General features: G+C 38.2%; 1 protein-coding gene across 2 annotated transcripts in view; it reads right to left on the bottom strand.

The window, feature by feature from the left end:
• The window catches only part of ELP2 (elongator acetyltransferase complex subunit 2), a 43,641-nt gene that overhangs the window by 13,600 nt on the left and 3,156 nt on the right, over window positions 1-26,885 (bottom strand). Inside the window, exons 3-17 of one of the 2 annotated variants that reach the window (XM_047697421.1) lie at window positions 24,894-24,964; window positions 21,049-21,205; window positions 20,717-20,794; window positions 18,960-19,024; window positions 17,865-17,931; window positions 17,252-17,392; window positions 15,417-15,512; window positions 14,065-14,165; window positions 13,253-13,384; window positions 8,885-9,034; window positions 6,751-6,939; window positions 4,013-4,082; window positions 3,209-3,304; window positions 3,004-3,061; window positions 2,294-2,366 (exon numbers count right to left, since the gene is read on the bottom strand). In XM_047697421.1, the coding sequence (XP_047553377.1) occupies window positions 2,294-2,366; window positions 3,004-3,061; window positions 3,209-3,304; window positions 4,013-4,082; window positions 6,751-6,939; window positions 8,885-9,034; window positions 13,253-13,384; window positions 14,065-14,165; window positions 15,417-15,512; window positions 17,252-17,392; window positions 17,865-17,931; window positions 18,960-19,024; window positions 20,717-20,794; window positions 21,049-21,205; window positions 24,894-24,964 (1,544 nt within the window). Of the gene's footprint in view, window positions 1-2,293; window positions 2,367-3,003; window positions 3,062-3,208; window positions 3,305-4,012; window positions 4,083-6,750; window positions 6,940-8,884; window positions 9,035-13,252; window positions 13,385-14,064; window positions 14,187-15,416; window positions 15,513-17,251; window positions 17,393-17,864; window positions 17,932-18,959; window positions 19,025-20,716; window positions 20,795-21,048; window positions 21,206-24,893; window positions 24,965-26,885 lie in introns of both variants that reach the window. The other variant, XM_047697420.1, reaches the window with a different exon arrangement.

Consider the following 26,885-nt stretch of genomic DNA (forward strand, 5'->3'; position numbering starts at 1 on the left):
GGGCAGAGGAAATTTCTGGGGTTGATGGCTACATTCATTATCTTAATTGTGGTTATGATTTCACAAATATAAACAAATATGTCAAAACTTACCAAACTGTCCACTTTCAACATGCAATTTATAGTATGCTAATAACACCTAAATAAAGCTGTTAAAAATGTTAGTTTCAGGTGCCTGAGTGGCTCAGTCAGTTAAGCATCTACCTTCAGCTCAGGTCATGATCCCAGGATCCTGGGATCCAGCCCCATGTAGGGCTTCCTGCTAGACAAAGAGCCTGCTTCTCCCTCTCCCTCTGCCACTCCCCTTGCTTGTTCTCTCTCTCTTGCCCTCTTCCTCTCAAATACAAAAAAAAAAAAAAAAAAAAAAAAAAAAGTTAATTTCAAAGGGAGATACATCCAATCATTTGCCTCACCAATAAAAACCAAATGTGTGGGTAACATTCTCCATTCAAGAAACCCAGCTACCGGGCGCCTGGGTGGCTCAGTGGGTTAAGCCGCTGCCTTCGGCTCAGGTCATGATCTCAGGGTCCTGGGATCGAGTCCCGCGTCAGGCTCTCTGCTCAGCAGGGAGCCTGCTTCCCTCTCTCTCTCTCTCTCTCTCTGCCTGCCTCTCCGTCTACTTGTGATATCTCTCTGTCAAATAAATAAATAAAATCTTAAAAAAAAAAAAAAATAAGAAACCCAGCTACCTTCAGGTAAACTTTCAGATTTAAACTTTCCAAGCCACACCTCCTTTCTACTGTTTATTAAAATATGAAATACACAGAAAAAGTATACAAATAACAATAAGAAAGTGGTACACATTTGCTACAAGCAAGCCCACGTGAAAATGAAAAATAACCAACTAATGACTGACAGTGCCCAAAGCTAAAAACAAATTAGCTGCTCAAGAGAAGCATGGCTATTCCTGCCACTAAGCTCTATTCCTTCCACAGGCCCCGTAACAAAAGGAAATAGTCTCAGTACCATCCTCACAGAGGGGACAACCAGCAAAGAACAGGAGGCAGGAGGGGCATAGCAGTATTTCTTTCTTTTTTTTTTTTTTTTTAAAGATTTTATTTATTTGACAGGGAGAGAGTAGGCAGAGAGGCAGGCAGAGAGAGAGGAGGAAGCAGGCTCCCCGCTGAACAGAGAGCCTGATGTAGGGCTCCATCCCATGACCCTGGGATCGTGACCTGAGCTAAAGGCAGAGGCTTCAACCAGTGAGCCACCCAGGTGCCCCAACCTTTTTTTTTTTTTTTTAATAAATGTTTGTTTATTTATTTGACAGACAGAGATCACAAGGAGGCAGAGAGGCAGACAGCGAGAGAGAGGAGGAAGCAGGCTTCCTGCCGAGAAGAGAGCCCGATGTGGGGCTTGATCCCAGGATCCTGGGATCATGACCTGAGCCCAAGGCAAAGGCTTTAACCCACTGAGCCACCCAGGTGCCCCCAGGCGCCCCGATCTTATGATGACTCAATACAGGTGGTGGCAAGAAGCCACAATAAAAGCAGAGAGAGGGGCCCAAGAGATAGGCAGCTGAAGTCATCAGCTTAAAACGAGTAAATTTTAGAAAATGTAGGGAAATATGTGGGTCTCAGACCTTTCAGACCCTCCTCCATACATATTCACTCCACAGAATATGGGTAAACAGTGAACTGTGAGTTTGAGATCATTCTCCCAGGCAGAAGCTTGAAAAGCACTATTCCACAGTGCCACGTGCTAAGAAGCCAGCCTCACCCCGCCTCATCCCCTCCCTGGCACGGGCTGAGGGACTCCACTCCCTCCAGGCAGTACCATGTCTGCTTCTGGACAAACTGCCAGATGGAGCGGAGCACGCTGGCTTTGACCTTCTCATTCCCCCCTGTCTTTAGGACTCCCAATTATTTCAATTTATTGCATTTTGGGGTCATTTAAAAATACCTCATTAAATAAATCAACTTAAACCAAGTATTTAGGAACAAAAGCATGTGGCTGAAACAGACTTAAAATCCAACAGACAAAAAAAACCTACAGATTTTTTTTTTTTTTCAAATTTATATATTTTTAGGTAAGCTCTACACCTCTTGTGGGGCTTGAACTCACAATACGGAGATCAAGAGTCACATGCTCTACTTGACTAAGCCAGCTAGGCGCCCCTCAGTTGCAAGCTGTTGAAGGGACAGAAGGGAAATGAGACTGCGAAAGCAAGATTCAGAAAAAAGCAAGTTCCAGTGGCCTTTCATGGAGCATTCCACCTCCATCACCACAACTTAAAGAGCCTGACGACTCAAGTAACATGTGAACAAATGGAGTAAGAAAGTAAAATTCCCTACCTTACATGCTGAGGCAAGCAGAGCCTTTGAATTGCTACAAGCAACACAAAATATTTCATAACCATGTCCATATCTAAAATTTAAAAAGAAAAAAACATGCATGACCCTATATTAGTATATGTCCCTAATCTCAGGCTGCAGTTTTAAAATGTGAAAAGAACATAAATCTCTCTAACATACAATTCTTTTAGGGACATTACATTTCTGTCTAGGCAAACATTTAGGGAAAAAACAGAGAGACTGGTAAGCTTCCTAAAAGTGATCTTCCTGAGTAAAATGCCAGCTTCCTAAAAGTGATACAACTTATTCAAACAATAAGATTAAAATACAAATTTTAACCCCCAACCAGCCAGTACAACAAACAATAAATCCAGAAAAGGTTTTGATGGAGAACCACAAAAGGGAAAAAAACAAAAACAACAGAATAATAAATCTTGAAAGTCCTTTTCAGAAAAGAAATATGTTATGTCTCTCTACTTTAAAAATGAAGACCAACAAACAAATCCAGTAAACAGAATACGTAAGTCATATAAAAATCTATGTGAAGGTCAATTCTTGCCCCTTAGGAAGGCCACTGAAGACGTTTCGACGGGAATGGAGGGGAGAATGTAGGTAAAAGGAAAGCAAAGGAGAGAATCAAATTATGAGGAGAAAAAAAATCACAAGTTATGACAGAATCAGATCAAACATCTTAGCACAGTTTAACTTACAGTTTTTGAACTTCAGGCCATAAAGTATTCTGCAGAAGATGATCCTCAGTGGGAGGTTCTATAACAAATGTAAAGCACTACAATTATTTTTTTCAATTTTCATGTTTGTAAGTGAATTCTACAGCCTTTACTTAGGTCAACAGTAACAGGTACCACACTATATGTACTAATGATTCTATTAAATCACTTTTTTACCACTTCTTACCAGTAAGTATGGAGGGGTGAAAGGCCATTTGTTGATACTCAAAACTAGTACTACTTAACAGTTCCTCTTCATCAGAAGGCTGAGAAGCTGTATCTCCTAGTTTAAAAGAAACACATTAACATCATGAATTAGTCCCCATATGTCTATGTCCTATGCACATCCCAATATTAAGACCCATCAGAAAGCAGAGGCACCTCAACGTACTGATTGTACTTCAAAGATACATCAGTGTGATTCCAAATCCAAGGGTATTTCTGCTACTCCGGTATTTTCCAAATGTGCTCCTTGAAGCACCAGTCAATTCCATAAAGATTCCTTCCTTTTTCTTTGACCTAACATTTCCCAAACTGACAATCAGACAAATTCTTCAGGCTAGCCACATCAGCATGTACAGTGGGAGTGCTCCACGAAACACACCCTGTGAAAGCTGCACCGATTTCAGGGCCTGCATATGGGCAGAGTACTTAGCATGGAATGTCTGATGGAGAAAGCAGAGCAAGTATTGTGATTCAAAGAAAGAAAAACTCAGGGACATTTGGGTGGCATGGTCAATCAACCGGCCGACTCTTGGTATTGGCTTGGGTTGTGGGTATCGAGGCACACTTCAGGCTCTACACTCAGCAAGGGGTCCGCTTGAGATTCTCTCTCCCTCTGCTCCTCCCCACTTCTCTAAAATAAATACACGAATCTTTAAAAAGTTATTTAAAAAATCAGTAATGAACATGAGATACATGTTATGCAAGTGTGTAACTAGGTTTCAAATACCACTCTGGATTCACAACTTTTGGACACTTCAAGCCTTACCCTGAAAGACAGCTTTATTTGATAACCCCAAAGCAGGAACAGTAGCTCCTTCTGGAAGGTCACCGTCTTGCTGGAATAAAAGATATGATATGTTTTAAACACTAAAAGTTACCATTACCTCAGGCACACAAAATGTCATGCTCATAAATGCAGAGAACAATTTAAAGGCCACACTGTGTGCATTTTCTGCCCATACTTCCATTTTCCTTGAAACCAACAGATGGAACGCTAAGCAATCACTCTCCAAAGACATGCTGCAGTTAACCCCCAACCTGCCACACCCAATCCACAAAGTCGGCTATCCTCTCAACCATAAGCCTGCCAAACCCTAAGAGCTGCGGGAGTTTCAGAGTCTGATTAAGAGTGCACTAGTCTGGTTTCCAGCAAAGAGTGGGCTGAAAATGGCGTGCCCAGGGCTCTACTTCCAAAAGTCTCCCAAGCACATCCCTAATGATGCTTTTAGAAAACCCGTTTTCTAAAAAGGCACACAGTATTTTTCTTAAACATATTTAAATAACTCAGTATTTAAAAAAAATTTTTACAGAGTGCCATTGAAATGCCAATAAACAGCTTTTGCCCTGCAATTTATATCAATCAAATTGTCTCACAAAAAACTATATGCTAACCATCAACACCGGCACATGCTCATATGCTAAGAGCATTTCTCACAATTTAGGCTCTCATACAGGAGCTGGAACCCAACACAAACAGGAGCAGTGGAAATTTAAGCCATCATCAAGCACAGCTACCCAGGACATAAGAGACTGCACGCTTTGTCTCAGAAAACAAGAAAAACAAACCCCAGAGAAAAGAGCCACAAAAAGCACTCCTACAAACTTATCCCCACATTCACAATGGGAACAAACTCCAAAATACAGCAAGAGGTTTTCCAGCCTAGGGAATCTCTGTATCTTAGGACACGGAATTGAGCGTATACCTGGAGCAAAGCTCTTGTGGAATCCTAGAATCACATTTCGATTCCTAGAACTGAGAGATCCTGAAACTAATTGCCCTTCCACCCCCATAGCTCTATACAATAATCCCAATCAAGACTTCCCTTTTGATCTCATTCCCACTGTCTCTTATGATTAGAAACAAGCAAAACAGAACCTGAGATCTTCACACAATCAAAAAAGCCTGTGTCATGAGGTGCTCAGCATACACTCAGGGAAACGGAGTTGGGAGTTTATTTCAAATAACTTTCTTACCCAGATTGTGTTAATCGCCCTGCCTTCAGAGCCTCCAGGCTCAAAGACATCCTGTTCTCCCATAACATTCTCCACCCCAAAGTATTTTTCAGGACTTTGTTTAGGGACCCTCCAACAGCACCCACTGGTCTAAATCGTGCCTGCCTCCCCAGGTCCCCCAGCACTTGACTTTCTCCGTCTCTCCATTTCCCTGGATACACTACTCTTCATCTGAATAGCCCGGGCTACCCTGCCGCTTCCTCACTCTCTCTCCTTCCTTCTGACTATCAAGTGTATTTATCCTTTGCAATCTCAGACCAAATTTGTGACCCATCTCTAAGTATAGTAAAGAACCATGTAATGCTCATGCTTCTGTATAACACAACTATCTTCCTAATTTCCCTTCAAAACTACTTCATAATTTTCATAACTTATATATTTTTATAAGCAGCTCAAATCTTCTGTAAAGAGTATAAACTTAAAAACTTACCTTTTCAAAATCCAAATAAAGTGCCAGTAAACATTTTCTCATTACCCTATTTCAGTGACCTCTTCCTTCTATGAATAATTTACTTTAGCCACCAAAAATCATTGGTCTCATCTAGTAATTCTAAGTACTTCAGTTCCACTGTTCCCTACCTCTAACCTACAGCTACATGGAAATCTCCCTGAAAATATGACCTATCTCGGGGCACCTGGGTATCTCAGTTGGCTAAGCAACTGCCTTCGACTCAGGTTATGATCCCAGTGTCCTAGGATTGAGCCCCACATCAGGCTCTCTGCTCAGCAGGGAGCCAGCTTCCACCTCTCTCTCTCTCTCCTGCCTCTCTGCCTACTTGTGAGCTCTGTCAAATAAATAAAATCTTTAAAAAAAAAAAAGAAAACAAAATATGACCTATTATATATTGTTTTATGGTAGGCACTTAACATAGTGATGGTACACAGTATTCCTGCCTTGATTTAACATTGTAATTCTTTACAGTGTTTTAGGCTACTTTTTAAAAAAAATTTCTGGTTTTAACATTTATTTTTTTATTTTTTTTTTTTAGAGAGAGAGAGAGAGAAGCAGGCTCCCTGCTGAGCAGAGAGCCCGATGTGGGACTCGATCCTAGGACCCTGAGATCATGACCCGAGCTGAAGGCAGCGGCTTAACCCACTGAGCCACCCAGGCGCCCCTGGTTTTAACATTTAAATTACTGCATGCCACAGTGTGCACAGAAGTTTATCAAGCCGATTTGACTTCCTTGTAACCCATGAGCTCCATTTACAGACTTAAGAAAAAGAAATTTTTATTTTTTATTTCTTTATTTTTTTAAAAGATTTTCTTTATTTATTTGAGAAAGAGAGAGAGCATGAGAAGGGGGAGGGTCAGAGGGAGAAGCAATCTCCCCATGGAGCTGGGAGCCCGATGTAGGACTCGATCCCAGGACTCTGGGACCATGACCTGAGCTGAAGGCAGTCGCTTAACCAACGGAGCCACCCAGGCACCTGAGAAAAAAAATTTTTAAATGAAGTACATGGATGTAGTTGAAACATTAGAGGAATACTCACATTACAAAGCAAAAGATTCAGTGACTGGCCCGTAATGGCACAAAAGTTTTCCACAAAATTCCGAGGTGCAGAAAATACTCGAAGAACTTTTTCATCTGCTCCAGATACAAACTGAAACCGACTAATCATTGCCAAACATTTCAGGTCATATCCATGTATCTGAGGCCTGGCAATTTCATGCCAGGTCACCTGGGTATTAAAATAGGATTAAAAAAAATGATCATACATTTCAGAAGCCAAATTCTTTTCAACAAGCAAAATATCAGATGCACAATTATTTATTATGCCATGGAAATATGACCACAGACCATATTCATCCATGTTGTTTAATGCTAATTCAATCCTTTTTGTTACTGAATAGTATTCCCTTGTACAGTTAGACACACACACACACACACCCATAATCTTGTTGATCCATTCACATATGTAAGACATTTAGGTTCTTTCCACTTTTTGTCTTTTACTGAAAAAGAAGTTGTAAACATTTCTGTACAAATCTTTGCATGAACACGGACTTCTATTTTTCTTGGGTAAACGCCACCTAAGTGAACTAGCTGGATGATATCATCGATGCATATTTTAAATTTTTTTATTTATTTATTTGACAGACAGAGATCACAAGCAGGCAGAGAAGCAGGCAGAGAGAGAGGAAGGGAAGCAGGCTCCCTGCTGAGCAGAGAGCCCAATGCGGGACTCGATCCCACGACCCTGAGATCATGACCTGAGCCGAAGGCAGCGGCTTAACCCACTGAGCCATCCAGGTGCCCTGCATATTTAAATTTTTAAGAAACTACCAAACTATTTCCCAAACAGGCTATACATTTCACAATCCCACCAGCAGTGTACATGAACGCCAGCTGCCTGCTCCTCATCAACACTTGATACAGTCTTTAAATCATTTTGGTAAGTGTGTAATGGTATCCCATTGTAGCTTTACTTTACATTTCCCTAATGACTAATAGGGTTCAGAATCTTTTCCTGTCCTTATCTCCTTATACCTTCTTTGAAAAAGTATCTGTTCACATCTTTTGTCCATTTTCTTACAGAATTGTTCGTTTTCCTATTACAGAGTTCTCAGATGTTCATTATATACCCTGGATATCAATCGCTTACCAGAGATGTGCTTGGTAAATACTTTCTCCCAGTTTTAAATTTTCTTTTCATTTTCCTGACAGTGTCTTTCAAGGAACAGAATTTTCATATTCTGGTGAAGTCCAATTTATCCGTCTTTTTAGTGGATGATTAATAAACAGATTTCACTTGTTTTCAAGGACTGACCCACAGTCAGTTCCAAGAACTTTTGTCAGAGATTGAAGCTGAGTAGACAAGCTTTCTCTACCATAGTGCACAGTTCAGTGGCTTGCCACTGGTAAAGTGTAGTTTTAATTTCTTGAGTTCAGGGCGAAGAATGAAAAGTCTATTGAACAAAAGTCACCCTCAATCACTATTACCTAATAGTATATATGACTTTAGAAATTAGCTTTTACTGTAGACTTTACAGTATTTCCTAACATATTAAACATAAAATACAAGGGATAAGTGAATTTTTATGCAGATAGCAAGTAAATACACTTTGAAAACAACTTTAACAAACTGTCTGAACTGTCAAGAGTATACGTATGTCTAAGTTTTTAAGAAAATACCATTTCCGGGATGCCTGGGTGGCTCAGTTGGTTAAGCGGCTGCCTTCGCTTAGGTCACGATCCCAGCATCCTGGGATCGAGTCCCACATCAGGCTCCTTGCTCGTCAGGGAGCCTGCTTCTCCCTCTGCCTCTGCTGCCACTCTGCCTGCCTGTGCTCCCTCTCATTCTCTTTCTCTCTCTGACAAATAAATAAAATCTTAAAAAAAAAAAAAAAAAAGGAAATACCATTTCCTACCTGCTGTATCATTCTGTACTCCCACTGGCAATACGTGGGTGCTCTGGCTGCTCAGCACCCTTACATCCGCTCCTCACTGCCAGTGCTTCTCACTTTGGCCATCCCACAGTGCACAGCGGCCCCGTGTCCCATGTCATTGTTTTCACTTGCATTTCCATAGTGGCTAACAATGCTGCCCAACTTTTCATGTGCCCAAGGATGTTTTTATAAAAAATGCATTTACAAAAATGTCAGTCAAGTAGGAAGACATTTTACCTGTGATTCGTCTTTTCTCTTCCACGGAGCAAAAAGTCGAGTTGTCTGGTCAGTACCAACAGTGATGATAAACTCTCCTTCTGGATCCCACATTAGGTCTTGGACACCATCAAAGTGTCCTGAAATAACAATCTCTGGGGTCCATTCTCTCTGCAATGGATGTATTCATGACACATCAAAATAATCAGAGATCACTACTACTCAGAATCAAGTCTAATCATGATAATGCCCTCCGCCCTTAAGGCTAATGATGGAAAAGACTGAAGCCCCTGAGCAAGGGAAAAAGCTAAAAAAAAAAAAAGATGGGATCTTAAAATAATAGGATCCTAAAATAAAAGGACAGGTTTTCCAATCAAGCATATTATAACTTAAAAGTTCAAATATGTTTCGTCCTTTAAAGCAGTAACCCAGGGGAAATGCCCCTCCATTCAGCACATACTGAATGCCTCCTAGAAGCCAAACACTATTTAACTTTTCTCTGACTCAAAGAACTCCTCTGCAAAAGAGTTACCAAGCTTGTATGGTTGTTATGTGAATTAGATGAATTTATATTTGTAAAGCACCCAGAACAATGCAATACGCAGCATTATGTGAGTATTTTTCTGTTAAACTACATAATAAAGAGTATTAAATAAAATTAGTCAATAGATTCTGAGTATGTGCCTTTTTTTTTTTTTAAAAGGATTCATTTATTTTAGGGAGACAGAAAGGAAAAGAGAGTACACCAGCAGGAGGGGCAAAGGAAGAGGGAGAAAGAATCTTAAGCAGACTCCACTCAGCACAGAGCCTGGCCCAGGGCTGTGATCTCACACCCTGAGATAATGACCTGGGCCAATACCAAGAGTCGGATGCCTAACCAACTGCACCACTCAGGAACCCTCTGGCTTTCTTTATCAAGTAAAAGGAGCTGCAGGTGTAGAGAAGAGAGGCTGAATCAAATCTAGCTGGCCCACCTCCTGAGGGAGCCTGTACCAGCAACCATGTGAACAAAGAGAGACAATGAAATACAGAAAATGTCATATGTCTCATCTACGATCATGTTTTGAACAACCTCAAGAAGTGATAAACAATCTTTGGAGTAAATAAACTTGTAGAAATAGCTAAAAGGTGACCCAAAGCCAAGTACGATGAATACAGTCAGTGATTAAGCTAAGCTATCTTCTCATCAAAAAAATTAAAAGGTTGTGACAAAGAAGTGCTATTAATTTCTTCTATGACATAAAAGGTGATTCTAAAGTTAGCACTAAAGGGAGTTTCCAAAAAGTTCTGAACAAAGTGCAGCACTTTTGGACTATCAGGACAATTTTCCACTGTAACAGTCCTAAAGTACAGTGTTTGTTTTTAAAATCAGCCCCAAATATAACAGATGTGCCACTCTGGTGTGGAAGGCTGTGCATGTGTGGGGGCGGAGGGTATACGGCAACTCTCTGTACTTCCTGCTCAATTGTTTGTGAACCTAAAACTTCTTTAAAAAATCAGATCTATTTTTTAAAAAGTCACCTTAAATACATGGGGAGCAGCTATTATAAATCTGAAGTCAAATTATAAGCACAAGCAAAGTTCCTTAATTCTATCTTCTGGTTTGAGTTTCTTCTTACTCATCTGATGCTTTTTTCTAAGGCGGCCCTCAAAAACTAAAGCTGAAATATGGCTCAGAGGCACTCTGAGTTAAGAACAAGATTTATCAAGACTTATCTTGATAAATTTATCAAGTTAATAATTTATCAAGTTAAGAACAAGATTTAAAAGTGCCTTAGGGGCATCTGGGTGGCTCAGTCAGTTAAGCATACTCCAACTCTTGATTTTGGTTCAAGTCATGATCTCCGGGTCGTGGGACTGAGCCGACATCGGGCTTCACGCTCAGCAAGGAGTCTGCTTGGGATTTTCTCCCCCTCCCTCTGTCCCTCCCCTACCCATGCACATGTGCGCACTCTCTATCTCAATTAAATTTTAAAAATCTTTAAGAAAAATAAGTGCCTTAGCTGATGATCCCTTGGCTCACTCCGCAGTAGAAACAGTCCTTTGTTTTTTGGTGTGTGTGTACAGTTGACACACAATGTTACACTAGTTTCAGGTATATGATATAGTGATTCAACATATCTATATATTATGCTATGCTCCCACCATTTGATTCATTTAAACAGTCATGGTAAAGCTCCATGACCAAAATCACTTACAGGCAAACAGAAATATGAATTTCTACTACTCATACTTTAACTACTAAGGCAGCACATAGTGAATATAACATGTGATTGTTTTATTCTTACTATTCATTCATCCATGCATTCTACATTATAGACCAGAACACAGGGATAAGGAAGACAGCGAAATCTGTTCTCATAGAGCTTACAATCTAGTAGAGAAGCCAGGCAATTATGTAACGGATTCCCATAAAGTATGATAAGGGCTCACCATGTATCATGTAGGTTTTCTACTAGTTCTAGTTAAAACAGCAGTTCTCAACTGTTTTTCTGCCATAACCCCCTGAAGGATGATATTTCCAGTGAGGCAACACTTATTTGGACAATAGTCAAAGTTATGTTCAGTTATCATCAAGGCTACTAGTTTCATTCTTTTTCTTCACATCAGAAAAGTATATTGGAATCTAAGTGAATGGGAATAATATAGATAAAATTCAATTAACTTGGATGTAAATAAAAATAGCTTGAAAGCACATCATTCTTAAACTGACCTTGCTCTGAACTTCAAAATGGATCCTGCACACTATTATCTCAGAACCACTTAAACACGGAATATCCAACTAGCTCCCGTGTTAGCTGTTTGATACTTTAAAGAACTGCTTTTGAAATACACTGATTTGAGAGAAAATATTTACAGTAAGGACGACAGGAAAGGGAATATTTTATTTAGCTGACACACAATATCGCATTAGTTTTAGACATACATAGTGATTCAGAAAGTCTATGCATAATGCTGAGCTCACTCACCACAGTGTAGCTCCCACCTGTCAGCATACAACGCTATGACAGCACCACAGACTGTGTTCCTTATGCTGTATCTTCTATTCCCATGACTTATTCACTCTGTAACTGGAAGTCTGTACCTCCCACTCCCCTTTACCTACTTGGCCCAACCCCTACACCCTCCTTCCCCTCTGGCAACCATCAGTTTGTTCCCTGTATATATAGGTCTGATTCCATACAAGTAGAAACAATCTTGAAAGTCAACACCAAATGGAAAATACAAGGGAAAAAGTAAATCATTCCATGCATGAAAAGTTGAATCTTCACATATGACACAACTAGTACAAAGCCCACCAACTAAAGGTTATGCAAATCTGTGAATTTTTACTTTATAAGGGAAGCCCTGAGATGCACATTCAAAATCTATGGACTCACATTTCACTCAATGCTCTTATTTCTTTCATTTATTTACTTGATTTAAAATACACGAATATACTATCCCATACGTACCAGGCGCGGTTTTTCATATTGCACAAATATGAACTCATTTAAGCATCAGAGAAACCTTATGAGTAGATGCTATTTTTTTTTTAATGTATTTATTTGACAGAGAAAGATCACAAGCAGGCAGGCAGAGAGAGAGAGGAGGAAGCAGGTTCCCCGCAGAGCAGGGAGCCCGATGTGGGACTCAATCCCAGGACCCTGAGATCATGACCTGAGCCGAAGGCAGAGGCTTTAACCCACTGAGACACCCAGGCACCCCAGAGTAGATGCTATTTTTAACCACACCTTTTAACCACACACAAATTAAAAAGTAAGAGACCAAATAATGTTAAGAGGCAGTTATAGGGCTAGAGGAAGATTACCTCTTTTTGAGAAGAGACTAACAATAATAAAAAAATTGTAGAAGACCCCAGTATTTAGAGGATCATTTAAAATTACACTTATGAACAGCCCTGAGAGCATTAATACATTCCTTCACAAAGTAACAGGTAGTTTTATGGCCCTTTTGTCAGTCATTCATCGGTAATTATCTAGGGAGTACCCAACTATCCAAGGAAAGACCAAATTATGTTATCTCCCTGAAGAAGACAGGGAAGTTAGAAACATTTTAGGAAACACTTCCATCAAAAAAATTATAGAATTTAAAGGCAGAGCTTAAAATTTACATAGTTTAAAGTTCACTTATGTAGGAAGTTTACCTATGTGCAAATTTCAAAACCTCAACAATGCTGGACAAATGAAGACTTTTTAATTTGAGAAAAGCTAAGTTTCTTACTTAGTATAACTACAGTATAATGTCTATAGGAAGAAGCTATGTCATTTGAATTTAAACACCTCTACTATGTTTCTGCAGAGTATTCTAAGTCTGTAACATAGTTTACATAGGTTTCATTTCACTCTATTTGATTACAAATACTTTATTTAAAAACGCTTTTCTTACTGGATTTGACGCATTCTGTTTCCAAAGGTGCAATGCTCCATGAAAAGCATGAGCAATGATCATGGAACCATCTTCATTGAATTGGCAATCATAAAATCCCAGAGTATTTCCACCTACTTCCCCTACTCGAACCTATGCAATAATAGAAAATAATGCGTAATCAATATTCCACACTTCTCACAGTCCAGAGATTGTTACGTTCCATGTAACAATCTATGTTAACATCAGCAGCTCCAGGAATATAGACTTGGGGGTTAAATATTGTTTATTAACAATCTATGTTAACAATGATGTTAACTCTCCATGCATGTTGCAACATGCATAGAGAGTTAACATCAACAGCTCCAGAAACATAGACTTGGGGGTTAAATATTGTTTATCAAACCCAACTTCCTGTTCCTTAAATGGTCACATTTTTTAAGATTTTATTTATTTGACAGAGAGACAGTACAAGTAAGCAGAGCCGCAGGCAGAGGGGGAGAGAGAAGCAGGCTCTCTGCTAAGCAGGGAGCCTGATGCGGGCCTTATCCCAGGACCCTGGAATCATGACCTGAGCCAAAGGCAGCCGCTTAACCAACTGAGCCACCAAGGCGCCCCACATTTTTTTTTTAAAGATTTTATTTATTTATTTGACAGACAGAGATCATGAGTAGGCAGAGAGGCATGCAGAGAGAGGAAGGAAGCACGCTCCCTGCTGAGCAGAGAGCCTGATTCAGGGCTAGATCCCAGGACCCTGAGATCATGACCTAAACTGAAGGCAGAGGCTTTAACCCACTGAGCCACCCAGGTGCCCCAAAGAGTCACATTTTTACCTGTTCTAGCCAAACTCCTGACTCTTCATCTGGAGCCCAGAGAATCATGGTTTTATCCATTGAGGCAGACAACAATCTCATTGGCTGCTGAAGAACACCATCTGAAGAATAAAAGCCAATGCCTTTAAAATGACCGACAAGCATTATGTTTGTAGATTACCAGAAAAACACGACATGGGTTACCACAAGAACGTTCATGTGCAGCACTACACTAGCAAAATTTTTAGAAATACCACAGAAGTCTACCATCAGAAGCACAGATGACTGAGTTGTGGTATATTTAGACAAAGGAATATTATACTTCAATAAAAATAAATTAGAGCTACACAAATCATTATGGATCCAGATCCAAAACATGTTAAGCTAAAAAGGCAAGTTATAAGAGAATATATATTGATATCAAGTTTTAACAGCTGTAAAGCAATACTGTTTGTGGCTACACAGAATGTGTAGCAGAAGTATAAAAACTTTCATGGGAATGATATGGAGTGAATTCAGTCCTGCAGTTGCCCTAAGGAAAGAATGGAGGGAAAAAGTTCAGGAAAGAATACACCGGGGTCCCTCAATACCAATGATATCTTTTTTTTTTTTTTTAACTGCAACAAATATGGTGTATCAGTAACAGATGATGATGATTACCTGAGTATTCATTATTGGCATTTTTTATTCGTGCCCTGGGGAAGGGGCTAGGGGAAGAATGCGAGGCTTGTGCTTTGTTCAGCTCCACATTTTTGCAGCACCAGCTTCAGCATCCAACCATCACTCCATAAACGGAGATTTGAGGGCAAAAGAAAGTGGAAGAAAGTCTTGTTTTTTCATAAATATTCTATCTCAGTATTACAGTATTACTTCTATTTCCAGGAGGGCAAAGGTTCCAGTGAAGTTGGAGTTGACTTAAAAGTCAATTTCCCTTAAATCCCATAATGACTAGATGAAAACTAATTCTAAAGAGAGTTAAAAGGGCTGTGGTGGTTTCAGCATCACAGCATCAATCACACTTTTCCCACTCAGCAGTATACGTTTCAATGGAGTTGAATGCCCAGCAGAACATGTCCAGCAGCTGCATATTATACTCTGCCAACTTAAAAATGTCTTATATTTGAGATTTTTATTTATTTAACTGTTTTTTTTAAGATTTTATTTTAAGTAAACTCTACACTCAGCATGCAGCCCAAATTTATAACCCTGAGATCAAGAGTTGCATGTTCTACTGGCTCAACCAGCCAGATATCCCTATTTGAGATTTTTAATCAAACTAAAAAAGAAACAAACCCTCTACTTCATTTGGTCAGCTTACAATTCTATACATGAGATTTAAGTGAAATGAGGAATACGGTTTCTTTTTTTCCTACCTTTGTGGAATGAAGGCTGCCAATGAACTGCATTTACCCAGTTTTCATGACCAGCCAGCACAGTCTCCAGAGTAACTGCAAATGCTATTTTAATGCCTATAACAAAAACAATGACATATTCTTTTCTCAAAGCCCTTCGAAAAAGAATTTCCATAACCAAGGTGTACAATTACATATCCCCCTTCAAAAATCAGAACATGATTTAGAGTCTATGAAAGAGTGCATTCAACAAAAAAACAAATTCCATTAATTTTATCGACTGTTCAAAATTACGGAGAAAAAAGTTCTAAAGATATATAAATTTTTCTCTAGTCATAAATACATGTTAACTAATGTGTTCAAATTTAAAAGTTTTATGGAACAGCTACTGTTATAGTCCAATTAAAAAGCAAAACCACGGGGCACCTGGGTGGCTCAGTGGGTTAAGCCTCTGCCTTCGGCTCAGGTCATGGTCTCAGGGTCCTGGGATCGAGCCCACATCAGGCTCTCTGCTCAGCAGGGAGCCTGCTTCCCCCTCTCTCTCTGCCTGCCTCTCTGCCTACTTGTGATCTCTCTCTTTCTGTCAAATAAATAAATAAAATCTTAAAAAAAAAAAAAAGCAAAACCAAACATGTCAGCCTCTTTGCTTTCCATACTAATTATCAACATGCAATAGCTAAAATACCATTTAAAAAAAAAACAAACCTAAGATAAATGCAGAAATAGAGGAAGTCAAATCAATATTATAACCTTTCAAATAAAATAATTAATAAAAATGTCACAATTTTTATTGTGGTGCCTGGGTGGCTCAGTTGGTTAAGCAGCTGCCTTTGGCTTGGGTCATGATCCCAGGGTCCTCGGATCGAACCCCGCTCATCGGGCTCCCTGCTCAGCGGAGAGCCTGCTTCTTCCTCTGCCACTCCCCTGCTTGTGTCCCCCTCAACCCCCGCCAGGCCTCTCTCTCTGTCAAATAAATAAATAGATAAATCTTTTTAAAAAGGTCACAAAAATTTCATATTTGGGAATAACTAGCTACTCATAACATGTTGGTTAAGATTTCCTGGTTCTCCCCATAAAACGATGTTACCAAAATCAACTCTGGTGGGCTTTAAAATCAATTAAGTAAGAAAGAAGAGTATGCCTAGGTGAACAATGCTCACTGAGGGCTAACTTTATAATTTAGGTGAACACTCCAAAGTATTTCCTTCAAATACAACATTCCAGTAGAATCCACCACGCAGGGGTACTGTTCTGATTCCAGATAGTAAGAAAACCAGAATTACATATACCACTCCAATGTAGTGCTTTGGCTTGTGTCTTATTCAGTAAAGGTATGGATAATTCTCTTTATTCCTTTAGTTCTTCCTATGCTAAAACTGCAAATTTGGCATCATTGTATAAATTAATTTATTGAGAAAACATTAAACATTTTCAGCAATTTGTAATTAAAAATCTTACTGATATGGTTAGAAAAAGTAAGTTTCAGGTATGAAAAATAACTTATCCTCAAATTTAAAAAATGCATAGTATAAGTTTCAGGCATAGAGTGAATACTTTTTTTTCTTTTTAAGATTTTATTTATTTATCTGACAGACAGAGATCACAAGTAGGCAGAGAAGCAGAGAGAGAGAGAAGGAAGCAGGCTCCCCACTGAGCAGAGAGCCCGATGTAGGGCTGGATACCAGGACCCTGCGATCATGACCTGAGCCGAAGGCAGAGGCTTTAACCTACTGAGCCACCCAGGTGCCCCAGGATTGGATACTTCTGAAAAACTAACTTTCGGATAGGTGTATAGCAAAACAGATAAATGAATGAGCTAGGAAGCTGTTACATCAAATATTTTTATTATTACTTACTTTCATTTTCTATTGTAAAAGTATTCTCCTTCAGTTTTATATTATCATCGTCTTGAGTTTCTAAAGATGTTGATTTTATATACAGTCTCCATATTCGTATTAGGCAGTCTTGTGAACAGCTTGCTAGGAAAAGATCTCTACCTAATAAAACAACAAATGTTATCATTTTTCGAACATTATATTCTTAAACTTAGGTATAAGACTTTCTGCTCGACACTATTCTGATTTCTATTTCCTGAAAAAAAAAATGAGACTTTGCTTCCCTACCCCTCATTCATTTGACCTACATTCTTTTTTACTAGCACTGGCAAACATACATACAATGCTAATAAATGGTTACAATGTATAACATTCTTAAACACAGTCCACAAAATTCTACAAAGAACTCAAGAACATCTGCATGTGTAATAGTCAGAGTGTCCTCTTCAAAACATCAACTAGTTTCATCCTCTATCTCCCCAATTAATAGTTAACAAAGGGGTAAGTATCCTCTTTTCTAATAGGGACAATAGAAAAATGTTACAGACAAAGAAAACCTAACACAAAACAAGGCGCCTTCCTGAAGTTCCACACACTTGCCCCATTATGTACTTCAGCAAGATTTCATACTGACCGAAGGTTGCCCATTCCACGCCTCTTATCCAATCCTCATGTCCACAGAGAAAAAGCACTTTCTGAAACTAGTAAGATAACAAAAATCATTGGGCTTAATGGAAGAATTTAATATTTTCATGTATATCAGTGATTTCATTTGGTGTCACAGCCAGTCCTAATGCACTGCTTGTTTGTTTTGAATTGGGAACACTCATGGGGCGCCTGGGTGGCTCAGTGGGTTAAAGCCTCTGCCTTCGGCTCAGGTCATGATCCCAGGGTCCTGGGATCGAGCCCCGCGTTGAGCTCTCTGTTCAGCAGGGAGCCTGCTTCCTCCTTCTCTCTCTCTCTGCCTGCCTCTCTGCCTACTTGTGATCTCTGTCAAATAAAAAATAAAAAATAAAATAAAATAAAATCTTTAAATTGGGAACACTCTGATCAGACAGAAGATAGAGCTCTCATTTGGGAATAAAAATCTTATAATCATCTAACTCATCTGAGTAGGTAATACAGTATCTATAGACCTTAAATAAATTGTTTACAGGATAAAATAACATGTGCTGTTCTATAGAAACAGTTGGGTGGTTGGATATTCACAACCATTTTAAACTTTCTTATAGGATGCAAAGAAATAAGTATCTCCATTATTAATAAAAAAGCCTAAACTTAAACTACATCTTTTCTGGAACTTCCCTCCTGTCATTTAACCACTCAAGATGTAGGCAAAGCTCAGAATGACAAATAAACACAAATAAATGACAAAAAAAACACAGGGGAATTTCACCATAGATATACTTTATTTAAAATTTACCAAAAAAACCAATAAAAAACAAAAAACAACCCACTACCTAAATATCTTCCTCCTGTCTTTCCCCCATCCAATAACCTGTTTCCCACCTAACAACTCTGAACCAGGTGGCCAAGACAGCACTTACTTGGTGTTCAAACGAAGTGGGAAACTGTCTAAGAGAGGACTGTCAAAAAAGATTCTCTTACTGGATTACTTTGGTTTAGATTAGAACATTCCTTAAAATTCCACAATCTGGAAAGAGTCTATATTAAGATATGTAATTAAGCAGAACATAATTCTAGTGTCTTAATTAAATCATTAAATTACCTGGTCATCTCTTTGAATGAATAAGTGAATTTTGCAGTCATCATCACCACACGCTAATATTGGTACTGGAAGGATAAAAAGAGGCATTATTGTAAATATTCCATCACATGTTACCATTATCACCAATGCTGGATTATAAGCCCTGGGTAAAGAATCCAGGCTTCTATTTTCCACACCCTGAACAATACACTGAAAGTGCTCAATAAACGTCTATAGGAATAAAATGAACACTCTAAAATGTTCTATTAAATGGTTACTTAGCAAAGAATGACAGGAAGTCCTTTCTTCCATCCTGTGTCATTTATGATAGAAATAGTGGTGAAAAGAATAACACAAAAAGCATTTCACCAAGAAGACTAATCCAAAAAGTTGTTAACCCAACTGAGTAAGAAAATGTAGGAGCCAAGAGTCCAGCATCATGGCTCCTGCAGGACAATTTAAAGGTATGTCTGTCACTGCAAGTATCTTACATTTTGTTTGAGAATTCAACAGTAAAACCAAATTCATGAAGCAAGTGGAAAACAAAGTAAAAGGGCATGTAAGTATAGCACAACTTAAAGTTGTTAAGAGAGTAGATCTTAAAAGTTCTCATTACAAGGAAAAAAAATTCTGTAATTGTGTATGCTCTGGACCTTAACCAGACTTACTGTGGTGATCACTTCTTAATATATACAAATATCAAATCATGATGCTATACAGTTAAAACTAATACGTCAATTATCTCAAAAAAAAAAAAAAAAGGCAGGTAAATATGTAAAGTGCTATGAAAGATGAGGCTATAAAAAATTCACATTACCAAAGGACAGCAGATAAAATAAGGACTCTTTTCCTAAGTAAATGTAACTACAAGTGTGTTTTTTAAAGATTTTCTCACTTTAAATCAAGTAAAAAGTAAACTCCAGTCACATGGCCTCAATGTGGATGGGAAAAAACTTAAATTCTCTGTTATAAAGCCAGAATGTATGAGTTCCTCCTACTGGGGAGCCCTCCCACAAAACGGGACCATCACATGAAATAGTGGAGTAGCAGTTACTACTGCAGAGGGCATCAGAAGCTGGTGGCTTCCAGGCCTGCCCTTCTCTACCAGGTATGTCCTCCAGGTGACTGAGGTGGCAAAGATAAACCGACTCACATTGGCCATCAACTTTGTGGAGGATAATCAGAGGTACAAACAGATGGGTTTCAAAACAAAAGGGATATTTTTCTGTTGGGAAATTTTAAGTGGTTTTGGGCAAATGGTCATTATGGAGGATGTGAAGAGGCTCTCATATTCACAGAAATGTTCAAAGGGTCCATCTTCAGTATTTTTCAACTTATCCTAGACCTTGACCTTCAAAGGGTTAATTTCCCCAAATCAGATCTACAGATGTTGATAATATATTTGATAAATAGCAGTATCAATCCCACATCCATATTAAGTCACTTAAGTTTTCAACAGCTATCAAAATCCTTCACAGCTTCCCTTAATTTTATGTTGTATACAAAGATCATCAGAGTACTGAAAACAGAAGTACACTTCTGGTAAGCTCAGCCTATCATACAGAGTAGTTGAATCATTATGCTGTACACCCGAAACTTATGTAACATCTGTCACCTATATTTCAATTTTTAAAAAAGTATCTTATCCACATTTCAACTTGTTTCATGAAAACGTTCAGATATGAAATTAAGACCTAATGTTTCTTTTAGGTTCTGGTTGTATGGAGATATTTTAAAAATCTATTGCTGTTTTAATGTATACTTAGCAGAATACTCACCATCAGTATTAGGCAAGTAAGATAAGCAGAGAGCCAGAGTGAATCCATTTCCAAAGTTCAAGGTCTGAACGCACGTTACTAAGAAATAATAAAAACACCATGAACAATTAACTGTGAGCTTATCCACTGAGAAAGGTTGGGTAGCATCATCACAGCCCTGGGTGGAGGAAGATGAAAAAGGTCAATTCTGAGTCCCCAGTGACCATGGGAATGTAAATGATCAAACTTTAACAACATTACAAAGAACAAAATGACTTAAAACACTGAAAAAAATTTTCCTCCATCACTTGACAATTACTATTTCATCTGGATTATATTATCTCTCAACCTACCTTCTGGACCCTTTTTAGACCAGACTCGAACAGTAGAATCAGAAGCTGCAGAAACTATCAGTGTATGTAGTTCAACATCCGATGCCCTCCTCTGGTGAAGAGCGTGCACTGCATAAACAGGTCCTTCGTGGCCTTGGAGATGGACTGCTTTTAAAAGCTACATCAGAAAAAATTAACAAAAACATGGATGATAAAAGAGGAATTAACAGTTCCATCTTTATTTAACTAAAAATCACAGAATTAAAGGTACAGTTAAAAATGCCTGACCCAGAAATACATCCTTTCAAGTTGAAGACAATGTAAAGTTTAGAGAAGGTGGTCTGAACACAGTACAGACACATGAACGTGCACAGCCTTTGAATCAGCAATTTCCCATCTAAGAATCTACTGAGAGATGCTAACCGCACTAGTGTAACTAATAAAAGACAAATGCAGAAAGACATCCATCACACACTCTTTATAACAGTGAAAAACTGCAATTAACCTAAAATTCCTAAAAGGGAACTGATTATATTATTATAGACATACACTGTAGACAATAAAAAAGGTAACATGGAAAGACAACCACAACACTGACATTCTTGAAGACTACAGCCAGCTTTGTGGAATGTTCCTTCCACACTCCACTTTGGAGTCATGTGATATTTCCTCAAGATTAGATTCTGGATATACATTTTGACATCATTACTAACCATGTGCATCACGTCAGGAAGCACCTGATTATCACTCTCTCCCAATTTTAGCGTTGTTAACCTTGGTACCCTAGTAGAGGTAGCATCTGCCAGGTTTTTTCACTGTGAAGTTAAATTTTTTGTGATATTATATAAGATTATATTTTGGAACTGGGTAATTATTCTATTCTCCAACAAACTTTTACCAAGTACTTTTAGCATACACTCATGATACTTGCCTGAATCAAGTATCACTAGAAAATGGGAAAAAAAAAAATGGCAAGCAGAACGAGGAAATCCTATTTGTTTATCAAGTCCACCTGCCTGCCATGCAAAATCATTCCTATCATTTCTGCTATTTTAAGTATACTTTTCAGAGTTCGCAATGTGTGAGATTCCACCACGTCCTCTGAGAAGTGTCTTCTGTAATTTGTCATCTACAGAAACAGGGGAGGTCCCTTAAATGCATGCTCAGCTGTTCTCACAATTTAAGCAAAACTCTGCCACTCAAGATGATTAACAGCTATGTATTAGGATCTGTACACTAACTTTCTGTAATCGTTGACCTTTGGCTTGAGAAATCATTTAAAAAAAACTCAAGTACATAAAAAATTTAAAAAAAAAACCTCAAGTACAGTATAATCCCTTTTATGTATAATTACACACACAAAAGAGAGAGCTAGAGCTAGTTCACTAGAATGTTAACTCTGTTTTGTACTTAGTTTTCCTTCTCTATACTATTCTGTACTTAAACTTTTTTCACGAGTCTCTATCATTACTCCCTAAAAAATCAAATCTATTGAAAGTACTCACTTTACATTTTTAAGCAAGGCTGTGTATCAATCATCAGAGAATTTTAAAAAGTTAAACAAAAGAAACCTCTCAAGTTCACCAGCTTGTTAAAAAACACTGCTCGGGCGCCTGGGTGGCTCAGTGGGTTAAGCCGCTGCCTTCGGCTCAGGTCATGATCTCAGGGTCCTGGAATCGAGTCCCGCATCGGGCTCTCTGCTCAGCAGGGGGCCTGCTTCCCTTTCTCTCTCTCTGCCTGCCTCTCTGCCTACTTGTGATCTCTGTCTGTCAAATAAATAAATAAAATCTTTAAAAAAAAATATAAAATAAAATAAAAATAAAAAAAATAAAAAAAATAAAAAACACTGCTCAATTGTCGGAGACTCAAACCTCTCATTATACCAGCTTAGAATTATTTTTTTATCAGAAGTCAAGGTGTGCTGAACTCCTGTGTACATGGAAATGCATATGGAAAGGAAAACGGTAAGCCTCTAAGGTTTCCATGTGTGGACCCTTCCCCTAAATTCTCTTATTCCCTTCATCCCCCTTTTATGCCTTTCAGTCTCCTGCTGTCCTCTTCCCCGTCTGGACTCACATTCTCTTTGGGCCTCTCTCTAAATTTGCTGTCTGCCCTAAGATACTTGCTCAGCCTACACTCCTCTCTATTGACAGAAGCAGGAGGCAACACTGAGGAAAGAGTTTTGCAAGTATCACCTCAAAATCTCAAGAACGAGTGCTCAAATCATTCTCTGGATTCCTCTGCCAAGATCAGTCCAACAGGGGTTAAGTTTGCTACATTCCACTTTGCTCTTACTCAAGTCTAATTGATTATTAAATCCCCACCTCTGCATCTGCCCTCTCCTTGAGGATAAGTCTGGATGCCTGGCCAGCAATTCAAGTGACATGTCTAGAAGTAAATTCCCCATCTTCCTTCCTACTTCCCTATTTTTCTTTGTAGAAGCACCTTTCTCCCAGAGCCTGAAAACAGAATCCCACTATTTTTAATTACTCACTCCCCTAACACCAGCTCCCACTCTTTTGATAAAGAGTAAATGTCAAAATCATCTTCCCTTCAAAAACACACCCCACACTGCTTTCTTCATATTTTTTCCTACTCTAATTTGGCACACTGCTGTCAGATTAATCTTCTTTTGACACTCATTTTCCTCTGCTTAGAAATCATCAATGACTTCCAAATGCCTAATAAAGAACAAACTCTTAAAGCGGATATTCACATTGCCACACAATCTTCTCCTACTGTACTTTAGTATTACTGCCTACAATGAATTACCTAGGAACACTTCTAAAACTATGTTGTTCAGAGTTACAAGGAATGTTAAGCAATTTAAAAGGGAAAAAAAAAACCTTCAAACTTGAAAGGAGTTTGGGAAATGCTTGTTAAATGAAGATACGTTTATCCACGTCACAACTCTGCAGGGATTTCACTATCCTCCTGGTGCACTGGGACTCTCTAAAGAAGGTATAGGATATATACCTTATATATATATACCTAGGTTAGTTCCCAACCGTGATTGCCCATAGATTCCTTTTCTCATGTAACTTTTTGAAAGATGAATAACTTTCTGAGCAAACTAGAAAACCATGCCCTAAAGACATCTTAGACTTTGGTTAAGACTGGATACTGATGAGCAGGTGGCCTCCTATACCACCTGAGCTTTTATATGCATGCCATTTTTCCTACCAGGAATCTGCACCCCTTAAATTCCTCCTAAGGAAACCATCCCACACTTTAAGACCCAACTCAACCAGCTCTTAAAGCTCTACTGAACTCACAGCACCATGGTTGTGGTAGAGCAAGTTAGAGCACATATCTATGGAGCTACCTTTATACTTTAGCTATTCAAGTACATTTTGCCGTCAAAACTACATACATGAATCATAAACAGGATTCTGACTCCTCTTTATCTTCTGCATGACAGATGTTTAAATGCCTAAAATGCTTTAATCTTTGCTTACAACTAGAAACAACCCAGTGTCCATCAATAGAGATCCATCCATACTCAGTGGTACATATTATAACATTACTTAGAATTATAAATCTATGCCCACATGGTAACAGCTGTCCTATGAACACAGGCAGTGTTAACTTTTGATATCACTGAGAACAGAACAAACAGCCCCTTTAGGTGCAGTTTGAAAACTACCACTAAGTGATGGGAAATTCACAGAAATGAGTGACAGCATATGCATACGGGAGCAAATGTTAGAGGAAAGGGTACAGGGCATGAGAAGTATAGATGTAAGATCTGGACTACTGATAAGAATGAAGCAACTTCATAAAAGAACATAACAGATATGAGGAAAAGAGCTGAAAATGAAAGCAGCTATAAGTTAATTCTTACAACTATAAACATGTCTACCCACCTGATTATTCTCGATTTCCCAGTGAATCACTTGATTATCAGATCCTCCAGAAACTAATTCGGTAGAAGAAGCTGGAAAAAATTACATTTCCATGAATATTTTTATTTTTTTCCTAGCTGTTTTGAGAACTTGCAAAGCTACAGAAAAGATATGAGAACTCAAAAAGATATAAAAAAACTCATATACCCCTTATCTAGACTCACCAACTGTTAACATTTTACCATGTTTAGTTAATATCTCACTTTATATATGTATATGCATAGACGTCTTTGTTTATGGCAAACGATTTAAAAATAAGCTGCAGACATTAGGACCTCTGACTCTTAAATGCTTTCATCATACATCTCCTAAGAATTGGAACATTCCTCTATATTACAATTATTGTATTCAACAATTTTAATTGTTGACACAGTATCATTAATGTAAAATACAGTCCATATTAAAATTGCCCCAAATTGTTCCAGTAATGCCTTTTATACGTTTTTAAAATTCTGAATCTAAGGACCACACATCGCACATTGTTTCTTCTGGCCTATGTGCTAGATACTTAGGGCAAGGAGGTGGGGATTGTTTAAAGGACATTAGATCTATAGTCAGAAGTCCCAGGTTCATGTCCTAACCCTAGTGCCAGACAGCTGTAATATTGGGCTTTAACTTCTTCATACATCACAGCAATTAAGCCATTTAATTACATGATTTTGGAAATTACTATAAGGTACATAAAAGTAATGTATTAAAATTCAAACATTTAAAAAATATGAAATAGTGGTTGTTTGTTTTTTAAGTAGGTTCCACACCCAACATGGGGGCTTGAACTCATGACCCTGGGATCAAGAGTCACATGCTATACTGATTGAGCCAACCAGGCATTCCTGAAAATACGAAATGGTATTATTAAAATTTTATAATTAGATTAGAAAAACATCTTAATTATCTGGTGATAGAGCCCTAATTTTAGAGGAAATCAAACATAGTAGTTATAGATTACAGTGAAACACAAGCAATTCATTTTATGGAACCTCACTTTCAAAGGGAAGATAAAATATACAAGCCCAAATTAATATTTTATAATAAATCCCTATACAGAAATTCAAGTAGTCTTTGAAGTCACCTGGTGGCAATTAATATAATTACAATTGTGCTTTAATATCTATACCAATAGCCACTCTTTCTAATATTTAAAGATTTTTACTGACCTAACATGACTAATCCTGCATTACCAAATGAAATAAGTAGCTTATTAATCTTTTTTTTAATGTCACAGATAAAGTCATGGCAAAGTCTTACTCATTCAGGAAATTTTGCATTTGCGCATGGCTCAGAATGCTCTCGATAAATGTTTATGAAAATGAAAATAAAATTAATTCAGAGTCCATAAGAATACCACAGTAGGTATATGTAAGACATTTGAGGAAATTCTATAGGATATCAGAAGCACCATTTAAAAGCAATATGTTAATTAAAAATTCTTGAGTCACAGAATCTTAGAGATAAAAGAGACCTAGAGATAATCTAGTCCAGGAATCCTAATTTTTTTTGGTATCAGGATTCCTTTACACTCTTAAAATTTTTTGAGAACCCCAAAAGCTTTTGTTTATATGGACTATATGTACCAATATCAACCACATTAGAAATTAAATCAGCAATTTGAAAAATACTTTTTTATTAGTTTACTTAAAAATAATGACGAACCCCATCACATGTTAACATAAATAACATTTGTAGGGGGTGAGGGGGGAATCCCTATTATTTTCCAAGACAAAAAGTTAATGAGAAGAGAGGCACTGTTTCACATTTCCGCCAACCTCTTTAACATCTAACTTTATTAGAATACAAGCAGATTTTCATATCTGCTTCTGTATTGAATCTGTTGTGGTAGCCACCGTATACTTAAGACAGAATGAGAATGAAAACTGTCAATAACTTCTTATATTATTCTGAAAATAATTTTGACCTCACAGGTGTTGTGAACCTCTAAGGTCACCAGATCAA

Source organism: Lutra lutra, chromosome 12, assembly GCF_902655055.1.
Source record: "Lutra lutra chromosome 12, mLutLut1.2, whole genome shotgun sequence".
Lineage (NCBI taxonomy): Eukaryota > Metazoa > Chordata > Mammalia > Carnivora > Mustelidae > Lutra > Lutra lutra.